The 12,141-nt window shown below is 36.7% G+C and overlaps 1 protein-coding gene and 1 long non-coding RNA gene across 10 annotated transcripts in view; one reads left to right on the top strand and one right to left on the bottom strand.

Moving 5' to 3' along the window:
* The window catches only part of LOC134742269 (disintegrin and metalloproteinase domain-containing protein 11), a 784,213-nt gene that overhangs the window by 665,611 nt on the left and 106,461 nt on the right, over positions 1–12,141 (bottom strand). For all 9 annotated transcript variants that reach the window (XM_063675307.1, XM_063675303.1, XM_063675305.1 and 6 more), the window contains exon 3: positions 3,716–3,757. In XM_063675307.1, the coding sequence (XP_063531377.1) occupies positions 3,716–3,757 (42 nt within the window). The remainder of the gene's footprint in view (positions 1–3,715; positions 3,758–12,141) is intronic.
* The window catches only part of LOC134742286 (uncharacterized), a 529,938-nt gene that overhangs the window by 469,444 nt on the left and 48,353 nt on the right, over positions 1–12,141 (top strand). The gene's annotated exons all lie outside the window — the stretch shown is intronic.

Raw genomic sequence — 12,141 nt, 5'->3', positions numbered from 1 at the left:
AAAAGCTAGTTAGTGAATAATGTAGTAAATTCAATTCAATTACTTGTTGAAATATGGAACAGTGTTGTGCAGGGGGAACTGACAAATATATCACGTAGAATGTGCAGGATACAAAAGATTAATCATGCTGAGACAGTGTTCAAAACTTTTACATTAAGCGTATACTTTTATTTAAAAAAGTTGGGACTAACCTATACATAAGGGTGACAAAGATAAAAAAATCATGTACACTTCTAATGAATACGTTGATACTAAACAGGTATGTTTAATTGTAATATGTACACATAATATGTTTTGATTCGATAAAACGGAAACAACATTTTCTAATTTATTCTCAGATTCATATCATCATCATCATCATGTCAGCCGATAGACGTCCACTGCTGGACATAGGCCTCCCCCAAGGCTCGCCACTCCGACCGATCCTGTGCCGCTCGCATCCACCGAATTCCCGCGACCTTCACCAGGTCGTCGCTCCACCTCGTTGGAGGCCTACCGGCAGTTCGTCTTCCGGTACGCGGACGCCACTCCAGAACCTTCCGGCCCCACCGGCCATCAGTTCTGCGAGCAATGTGCCCCGCCCACTGCCACTTTAGGTTTGCAATTCTGCGAGATATGTCGGTGACCCTAGTTCTACTGCGGATATCATCATTTCTGATTCTCAGATTATCAACAAGAAAAAGTAACATTCTTTATCTTTTTACTAATTATTTACAACGCAAAATATTTTACGAAAACCTTAAATTCTCTAGCGCTTGTCAAAAAATCAACAAGATAGTTTCAACGCTATCTTTGGACACTTTCTAACACTACCACATCACTACATAGCAGTGTTGGCCGAACGTTAATTGCAATTAACCATTAACCAGTACAAATTGTAATTGTAACGGACGGTTATAGTTTACGGTTCAATTTGTACTGATTAATGGTTAATTGCATTAACGTTTCGGCAAACACTGCTACATAGTATAAAACAAAGTTGCTTCCTGCTGTCTGTCTGTCCCTATGTATGCTTAGATCTTTAAAACTAAGCAACGGATTTTGATGCGGTTTTTTTAAATAGATAAGAGTGATTCAAGAGGAAGGTTTATATGTATAACATCAGCATTGCACCCGTGCGAAGCCGGGGCGGGTCGCTAGTATATTATAATTCATTCATCCGTTACACGTTCTAATCAAGCTGCTAACGATTATGAGATAGCATCTAACAGTTAAGACATCGTAATGAGCTCCCAAGGCATACAGTATTCTCAACTTAAAAACGTCGTCAGACCATATAAAAATCTAAGGCACTTACGACCTTTCTTATTAAAGAAATTTGAGTTGACCTACTTCGGAAGTGAATTTGTCGTTTGTTAATTATGAACGTCACTAGTGTCTTGTAGTGGTGCGGGTTGCGATGAAAAGGGAAGTTTCTTTGTTCAAACTTCAGAAGGGTCCTTAATTCCACTTCATTGTTCAACTGACTTTCAAATGAAAGTTCAAAGTTTGAATTTCCTTGACATATTTATGTGTGCTACTTATGATGGCGATGCACACGCAAGCAAACAATCTTTTTTTTATGATGAATATATATATATAGTCCTCCTCATCAGTTTCGATGACGGCGACCTCAGCAATTATGGATTACGCCTATTATGGGCTCGAATGTGGCTGGCCAGGCCGAACTTGGTCTTAAACTCTATTGCTGGTGCTACAATAGAGTTGGCCAGACGCGTTATACGTATACGCGTACGAGGGCTTCGGTCTCTCTGTACGTTTTATGATGAATAGGCAGGCGTTTGACCACGATCCCACCTGATGGTAAGTGATGATGCGGTCTAAGGTGGAGCACGAATACCTAAGATACCTATTAACTCTTGTACTTATCTACATTGAGTAATTTCTTGAACCCGATTCTGATTGATTATTGAGGGAATAAATTACTTTGTTATTAAAAATAGGACACAAAATTGTATATATCAAAGACGAAGTACGAAGAATTTGATTGCTGTGACATTTCGTATCTGGCCACAGTGACAAGCAGTAAGAAGGCCGCTAGGGATTTTATATTGTCACAGGGTATGTTGTGGCACAAAAATCACGTTCCTATAGTTACACCAGATAATTTCTGGAAAATGCTATGCAACATCAACGTTTTTATTAAATTATTTGGAGTGTCGCTCGTCAAATTCGTCTCTACCGTATACGCATACGCCATCGGATCAGCGTATGCCGTACGTCATATAATATTCAGTTACACCTATGTTGGCGTAAGGTCCAGCTAACAGTTAACTTACTTGACTGAAAGTTAACGTAAATGACTTACAGTTGAATTAAATAAAGTATTATTAAGAAATAAACAACTAACATTTAAAAGAGGATAGATGTATGAAGCATTTTCAGAAATCGCTGTAGGTTCAATTCAAAATTCCCGGGTTCCGTAAAATTTTAGGTTATGACTACCCAGAATCATAATATACACTTGCTGTAATAAAATGTTTGTAATTAGTCACGTGACCTTTCGTAACATCTGTCATACATACATTTTCCTGTTTCAAGGCACAATCTCCGCCCTCGTAAACTACCCTTATTCAACTTCCCAAACACCAGTACCAAGTCGAATTCCCACTCACCTCTCTACCGAGCTCTAAAGCTTATGAACGTCATATTGACCCAGGACGATACATTGGACTTGTTCTCGACTCCTGAACCGAGATTTTTAGCCACAGCCGGGCGCTACCTCGAGGCCCCGAGCACCATTAGTACCGATTAGATAATAATAATTTAATTTAAATTCTGACAACTGTTGTTGTTGTTAATTTATTATAGTTATGTATAATTCAATTTGTATATTCCTAAGTGTCATGTTTGGTGTATACTGTAAGTGACATTATAATAATAATAAAATAAAATAAAAAAATTATTCTTCTTGTTTTACGTTGATTGTTATTTTCGCTGGGCTCCCCGTGGTGCCCTCGCGTACTTCGTAAATGTTTCATAACGCCGTGTACAAGTATGTTTAGTCTGTGAAAGTATGAGTGGTACCTACCAAGTGTATTATGATCCCAGACCTGACTAGACCTGAGGTCACTAGCACTAATAAAGCTGCTAATAGACTTGCTGAACTGTAATGAAGCGAATTATCGCGTCTCGGAACTTCGTCACAAAGTCATTCTAACTCAAAACTTGGAGCATGTTTTTAAAGTTTTCGTTGAGTTACAGCTGGATTAAAAATAACAAAAAGTTAAACTTGATTTAAATACACCTATTTATTTTCTGTGACTATCAAAGTACAGTCCAGTGTAAAAATATGGGTGCACACATCATAGTCAAAAATTTGTCCCATAGGTATATTATAGGACATATTTTTGAGTAAGTTATTTATATGCACCCATATTTTTACACTTAACTGTACCTACAGGGAATGAATTCTTGTGATTATGTACTATATTGTCTATTATCACGATTGTGGCACCCATCTGACGGCTAATGGGCTACAAGAATTAACATATTTTCATATTTCAAAGAAACATATTTAAAATAGTTTGACAGTTGACCTAAAATTAATTACATAATATGTACAGAAAAGTTCAAATTTACGCGCAGGCGCGCGCTGTTATCATTTTTAGCGCACTAGTATTTTTTTTCGTCGAATAGGTAACTAAAATGTTGACTACGTATTTCCATTTTAATTAAAAAAACGGAATATATTGTATTATAATATAAAACTCACGTAAAGTTAGCATAGCGTTGGAAATCAGCGCCTGACATGAATCTGAAACAAGTAAAATTGTATCGTTAGTGTCATAGTCACATTACCTACACATTACAATTAAAGATTTTAAAATTTAACGTTATATTTTGTGCACAATTTTTATTGTGGCCGTAATGAACCACGAGAGAGCTAATAAACAATTAGAAGCATACACGGTGTTTTTTAAGTCCTTTAATTTCAAATGCACCCGTGAAATTAGCTTAAATTAAGTAACTATCTCAAAGAAACCGGTATTCTAATTAACTACATTTTGGAGATAATTAATGTTTTATTCAAGAAATACAGAGCGCAACGAGCGCGCGCGAGCTTATTCCCAAGGTCTTCATGTCGCCGGATTTTGGTTGCAACTTCCAGTCCGTACTGGTGTACATAATATTGTCTTCGGTTACCGCGATAGTTACTCATGAAATAAAACTATGAAAACGGATTATATCGCGTATATTGAATTTATAATACATCCCGACGTTTCGAACTCTTTACATCGTTCGTGGTCAACGGGTGACTGAGGAAAAATTACAAAGTGCAAAAATACCCACATACTAAAATAATGAACAATCATAGACTACAAACTTTAAGGCTGGTTGTACATGCAAAAACTATGCACTTGTTTGTTGTTATACTTGTTTTAATTTTTTCTAATAATGCCCCTACGAGCGTGTAAAGAAACTTCCGAAATCGTCGATTCGTCGATTTCGGAATCGAATCGAGCGTGTACTTTTTGCCTTACGGCCTCTTTACATATTGATTTGTGTTTAGTATGAGTTTATAGATTTGCTTCTAAACGCAAGTACTATCTCGGTACAATCGTTATTCAAAATATCATTGATATGTCATAGTTTTCAATTGTTTGGTAGATTTAAATATTGTCCGTGTTACAACAATGCTATTAATTAATTTTTATGAAAAGTACAAGTTTCGCACGGGCTTTTTCGTCATCGGCAACTTCTGTACCCGTAGTTTCTGGCTTACGCGTAATAAACTTCTGCGTGCCGTCTAGGATAAGAAAATTCTCTGCCGCGAAAACCCATTCACAATAGTTCGAAACACGTTGACATACGTTACCACTTTAGTAGGGATATAATTGCTAAAGGTGTGGTAGAAGCAAAATACTTAGCAACAGCTGAGATGCCAGCTGACTTATTAACAAAGAGTCTAGGGTTTGTCAAGCACTTTAGATTTCTTGAGAAGTTAGGACTTGTGCCTAAGTAGTAGGTATGTTTAGTTCTTTTTAAAGCTGTTTTTTTAATGCTGATGGCTATGCTTAGATATAGTGGGGGTGTAGTTTTTAATATCCAGCAGTGCCATCTACAGTGTTTGTTTAAATATGGAACTGTGATGTTCCAAATATGTTTTTGATATGAATCGCTGTCATGTCATTCTGTCACACAATAAATAGTCTTCGGTTAACATGCACGTATTTCAATTATAATAATAATAAAAATAATCAATAAAATTAACTATGCCATTCAGTTTCCATAAATGTACTTAATCTATCCATACCCCGAAATTAACGGAGTTTAAAAAAAACACCACGTATACTGTTGGGTTTCGTGATTATTTTGATATATTTTGTGGTAACATTAGTAAAACGCGCAAATTTAATTTTATTACTGGCAACATTGGGTACACGCCGAGAGGTAGCGTGACCGAGCGGAGGTTTTTAAAAAGTACCGAACAGTGGGCTGGCAGGTCATTATTTGCATGACTTCGAAAATGTGTACAACTAGTCTTTGATTGTGTACCTAAGTGTAAGTGCAAGTTTAAGTGGCAGTTGAATAAAGTGTTATTCAAGTATTGAGTTGTTCAAAATATTTATCAGTACGGTTTTTACTCACTATTATTTTTAGTCGCTTTTGGCGACATGTGCACGACGTACAACCGCCGCGGACACTCGTGCCTGAGGATGGATTCCCAAAAAATCCGAAACATGTCGCCAAAAGCGACTAAAAATAATAGTGAGTAAAAACCGTACTGATAAATATTTTGAAATATGTCTCACGATAGTTTAAGTGCGATTATTGAGTTGTTATACTAATTATTGGCTGTATGGGGTTCGTATGAAGAAAAGAACGATGTTCTAACACGAAGATGTATTTTAGAAAACACACAATTACAAAAAATGTCACGAGAGCGTATGTGCATAGGCTCGCGGGCAGCAGCGAACTGCCTGGCGGCACATAGCAACGAGTTGCATTAGATATGAAACAAACAATTTTCAGCCTTAAGTCTAAGCAATTAAAGTCCAATTTAACACGACAATGATTATTTTTTTAGGTAAAACATAATTAGCTACAGATATAAAGAGCGCATCGCCAACACTAATCATCGACGATATCATTTAGATATCAGTTTGACATATGTAAGTTTAAATTGGCCTCCTAGTTGCCAGCTGGAAAAAAACTGTGCCGATGAGCTAATAGCAGGAACGATTTAATTTAGGAGCATGTTATAAACGTTGACAGTCAACTTTTTACCGCACACAGCAGAAAAACAATCCATCAGTGCACCCCTCAGCTCAAACGGTTCCATTGTCACAATACACAGTTTACAGTATTATGACTCTATATACCGTGAGGCCAACGGTAATAACTAACGGGCCAATTCGAACAATGATCTAGATATCAACTAGATATCCACTAGATATGAAAGAGAAACGATAACGAGATATTGAAGAAAGTCATGTCAAATTTGACATTTCCGCGATTCCGAATGTCCTCTTGAACGAAAGATATTACTTAGACACCCAATAATTGTAGCGTGATATGACAATTGGTTTCTCGAATCGAACTGCAAAAGATAACTAGTTAGGAACTAAACAATAACGTATCTATTAGATCTCGTATTGCTCTCGTATCTAGTAATTACCACGTTGTTCGAATTGACCGGTAAGTATCGCTTATTGTACTTTGGGTTTTTATTAAGTCCCCAGAAGTACTAGGTTTTCTAAGGCACATTCTTCAGTAAAGTTGTGGAAAATTTCAACTGACATAATAATAATAATTTCTTGTAAGCAATTTTCAGCATTGTTTTACACACAACACAACTATGTACAATATGTATTTATGAAATAAGCATTACATCAGATCAAGGCAAAACATAACAAAAAAAAACGTATAATAAAAATAACATTATACGATATTACGTTATACCAAGTGGCATTATGGCAAGTAAATTATAGTTTTCTTTTTTATTTATATTAAACATTACACATCCTAAAACACTATTTATTAATTCTTACAGAACAGGCAAAGACAGGCTAAATAAGTTAGTTTTAAAAATGTATGATGTTATTGTACTGATCTCAACACCGACTTATAACCACAGATTTACTTCAGTGCATTTGCTATCGCACACACAAGCACAAACAATGCACACGAGCTTTGCGCAGCACACATTTACAAAGCTAAGTACACTACACAGCCATTTGAATGTGTGTTGTAAGCCTAGGGGTACACGAAGAACGTCGTCAAGAAAAAATATAATTATATTTTATTATCCAAATAATTTTATTTTTTTATTTTTTGGATAAAATATCGAAGTATACAAATGGTGGACTTAATGCCAAATTGTATCATCACTCTGTGTTGTACACTGTGGCGGTAGTTGCTAGGACGTCATAAAGTCGGCAGTACACAATTTTTTTTAAACACCACCAAATGATTTGAGGAGATCACAAATACATACTGTAACATTTTCACTACTTGGTCTAACAAATTATTAGAAAACGAAATTTTTCGCTATCAATTACACAAATTGCGATGCGAACAAAGCTAGAACATGAATAAGTGGCCAAGTATATTAAAAAGCGAGACGGAATGCCGACGTTCGCACAGGGATTTGCATAAGGCTAAAAGACTGAAGCGTCACAATTGGTCACATCGAGGCGAGTTTTCATGCGAGGTCAAAGCCGTGCTTCAGGATAGCTGAGCACTAACACGAACATATCGATGTGTGTTAAAAAGCGACGCCAAAGGCCGAGCTGCAAGAGAGCAGCGCTCACACAAATGGTCAAGTGTTTTAAAGAGCTCCTCGATGGGCCGAAATTCGAGCAAAAGAGCCGACTGTCTACTCTCAATTCTTCTGCAGCTCGGTCTTTAGCCTCACACGGAAACGCGGCTCTCTGGGACACTTTGCAGTTTAAATTTATCATTTTTTGTTAACTAATATTAGTACCTATTTAATAAAAAATATATATATATCCCATGTATTAATTAATTAAATACGGGGCCCAATAATTTCCTATCTCTGCCAATGGACACATGGCAATAGTCAGTAGTTAAGATCTCGCCGGAAGATCAGAGCTTTTGGGTTAGCATTATGCTAAGGCGGGACCATTTCATGGTAAACTATAAATGAAAACTATTTCTTTGTTGCTTAATACTTTTGTATGTTATAGTTTATCACGAATAAATGCGATAATTTCTGATTTCTGATAGTTAGCCACCAATCCAATGATTGTGAATGTAGTATCTTTTTCTCCACCTTGTCTTAGAGTTTTTCCCGATTGCATGCGTGGTTTTCTCCTCTATATTTCATACAAGATTCGGCGTACCTTTCTTGTGAGACCGCATTAATTGCGCATACCATCCCTAATAAACTAGCAATTCCAGGGTTCCCTCTTTTACCGGGCCCAGGTGGAAGCCGCATTAGTCAGGCACCGTGACACATGTTACCACGTAACCAGCCGGTTTTCGCAAGTCGTGACCATACCAGCGAAATTGACACTGTTGCTCGAACATAGTTTAGCAAAATCGTACTTATACCTGACTTCAAGACAGAATATCTAATAATTATGAGTCCAAGAAACTGAAATTGGTCATAACATTTTTTCTTTGTATAAGTCCTTAATTAATGCACTTCGGTTTTTTACCTATGCCTTGAACTTTTTCATTTTTCCCTGACCACTAGAAATTTCATGACTTTCCCTGACTTTCCATGACCATCATTTGCTTCCCTGACTTTTCTATGACCTTCCCTGACTTTCCAGAAAGTGACAAGTGAAGACTACGTTTATATGGAGAAGCTGAAGTCCCCACTCTTCTTAAAGAGATTAAAATTGAATGTGCCCGTGCACCCCCAGCCTCAGCGCTCCCTCAGTTCTCACTTGACCCACATCCCGCGCAGGAAAAACTTGCAAATTATCGAATGTGACAAACTTGCCCGCATAATGCACGTACGTTACCAGTGATTTATTTACCTGCGATTCTAAACTCTTAATCGAGTTTTAACTCTTGGAGTTACCCATGGTGTTCAAACTAACGTTTTATTTAATGCAGAATATGAAGTACTTGTGTTTTTTACAGTTGCGGAATTCGAATTTCACAAAAATTTCAATTAAATTTCCTTGCGGAGTAGGTCACTTAGGTCACTTTTGAGTTATGTCACTTTCTGAGGACGTCATTTAAGTCACTTTCTGAGAACGCCACTTTCTGCGTTCGTCAATGCACAAAACAATGGATGCCACTAATTTCATTTTGACGTCACTCAATTCACTCAAAATCTCAAGAACAAATCAAATATAAATAAAAAACATAATTACAGCCTATATACCCACTTAGATATTCACTATCAGGAAGATTAAACTGACAGCAGCTTAAAAAAAGTTTTTTGACTCAGGCGTTTTATGTAAAAACATAATTGAAAAAATATGAAGCCTCGTACCGACCAGTGGGCCACGAAATTAACTTCATGAAAATAAAACGCAACCTGTATGTGTAATATCTAATATCCTCATGTCTAACCCCAAGAAAGTAATTTTGAAAATAATTTAATTTAGTTTTATTTTTATTTTTCAGGGTCAAATTGATTTATATGGATTTTTAACAAGCAGAAACGTCTGCGATCAATGCTATTAATCTTAGAATAAATTTAAAAGTGGAAAAATTACTGCCTTGGGTGAGACTTGAACTCCAGAGGCCGTGAGTTCAAGTCTCACCCAAGGCAGTAATTTTTCCACTTTTAAATTTATTCTAAGATTGATTTATATGGACTTAAAAGATCAATCGTGTCGATTTTCATAGCTTTAACACCATTTGCAGCGTGTTTTGGCTAACTGCTAGCAGTAGTAGTTCAATACACACAGATATTACGAGTATCTTTATGTAGATCAGAATTTCTTACACGCTCATGAATATTACCTCAAAAAGATCAAAAGACATTCAAGTATACATTTGGCGCGCATAGATTCCCGCACAAAGCGGCACACATAATTTATCAATTTCCATTTGGAATAAAATTCACAATTCCGGCGACGTTATTCCGGATTACTCCGCTAACTTTCCTTCTGTTTAATAAAAATTCAGGTGGGCCACGGGCGTCTTATGCGTTTCTGATTAAAAGTTCCGTTTTACGAGTCGCTCGCTTAGTCCGCTCGCGGTTTTTGTTTCACAAATAGTATCGAGTAGTGTTGAGAAATCGAGTCTTGCGAGTCTAAATTCTAAAATTATTCTCAGTGTCACAATATTATGCATTTACAAAGATCCTTTTAACCTTTTCGACGCCGTGTCAAACATAAAAAGCTGTCACTCCGCCGCCACGTCACCGAAGTGTCAAAAATGAAATTGAACATTATGCGTTGGTCTATGTTGCTCTGTGGTCTGTGACGGATTATTTGGACGGTGGACCTGCAGTGCCGATATATCCGTCACTGGCGTCCAAAAGGTTAATAGACTTGCTTTTTCAAAATACTATAAATACATCAATAATACAACAGGGACAACGACACTATTCAACTTGTTCGTGTTTTTAAAACATAATCTGTAGACTAAAGGTGACGTTCGGATTTAGACTGCACCAGCATTACTGCTGCAGTATTGCAGCGCGACACTAATGCCGCAAATGTCAAAATTCCAGCCAGCAACATCGATTTTGACATTACAGCAGTAAACGTCAAATTTAATATACTCGTAAGTTTCTTTATAATTTGACATTTTAACGTATTTTCACGAAACTATAAAACACTCAACTTTTTTAAGAACTAATAGATTTCAAATTTTAAAATACTGACTAAAGTCTAATGATCCATAAACGTTTGTCTTGCTCTATCATTAAGAGTATTTGTAAGAAAGCGATAAAACATAAATTAACTCATTGAGCCTTGTAAAGTTTTTGAATAAGGGGTTTTATTAACTCGAGTCTGAGCCAAGCACTTGCAAGACTCGATCTTTACCGACACAAGTCCCTCGGGCGTTTTTAAATTCTCGAGACTACTCATCGAGGTTTAGCGGTGGACGCTGAATTTGTAATATTATAAGTTAAACAATTTTGAAGTAATTTGGTAAGCAAACGACCTTCAAAAAGTTAGAGCAATCGTTGGACATAATCGAAAGTTCTGTTATTGAATCTGGTGAACAAGGCGTCAAAGAGAACAAAGTCAGAAACAGAAAAGACTGCGCGCCTCTGCCTATTGCAAAAAAAAAAACTGAAAAAACTAGCATATTTTTTGGCACATTTAATTTAGACATTAGTCTAGCATTTTTTTTAAATCCGAGTTGGACTGCGGATGAACTTAAATCCGGCCAAGTGCGAGTCGGACTCGCGCACGTATGGTTCCGTACCATTACGCAAAAAAACGGCAAAAAACACGTTTTTTATATGAGTACCTACTTAAATATATATTTTATTTTTGCCAAAAGTATGGCGCAACGCAACGCATAAGACAGCATTAAGTTCTGGTGTGCTCAATCCTTTTACCGTGTCGCCAAACATCATTCATTTCATTTTTTTATCCGCGTCTCTTGTGTATATTAAAACAGCAGAATCACGGCAATTTATTATTCCCGCGGCACTCTCGGCGCCAATTCCATTTTTCCGTTCTCCACATCAGTTGTAACCGGTCCAAGAACTGGTGCGAGGGTATAACCGGATACCGGTAATATGCGATTTAAATGCATGCGGCCAGGTAGCCGGTGCACCGTCTAAATAGCATCGTGGTATTGTACATGCAAGTCAATAGGGTCAAGTATTGGCGGTAAGTACGACGTGCAGCTTGCAAAAGCCGTCAGTGTAGCCATTTAGGATTTCAAGATGGCGTATCCAATGTACTTTTGTGAAAATCCTAGATTGCTTCGTTAATAATTGATCTATCTGATAAGAATATGTTGATTATTGGAAACTACTTTTTTTGCACAAAATTAAATAGTCTCCCCTGGCTGTCGTTTAGGTTTATTGAAGTAATTTCAGAAAGGTCTTTCTTTAACCCAGAAGTCAGCCGAGGGATGTTGATTTAAGATTCAAGGTTTTTATATATATTTAAACTTTAAAGTCGTTAAATCAAGTACCTTTAAATGTTAACATTATTATCTGATTAAAATATGTACAGTTTTTGGAAACGTTCCAACGGCACATATGTACTCAAGCAATATCTACATTAATAATATTATAAT

This window comes from Cydia strobilella, chromosome 6 (assembly GCF_947568885.1).
Source record: "Cydia strobilella chromosome 6, ilCydStro3.1, whole genome shotgun sequence".
In the NCBI taxonomy this organism is placed as follows: domain Eukaryota; kingdom Metazoa; phylum Arthropoda; class Insecta; order Lepidoptera; family Tortricidae; genus Cydia; species Cydia strobilella.
The sequence above is the reverse complement of the archived record's forward strand: the minus strand, read 5'-3'. Positions and strand labels throughout refer to the sequence as shown.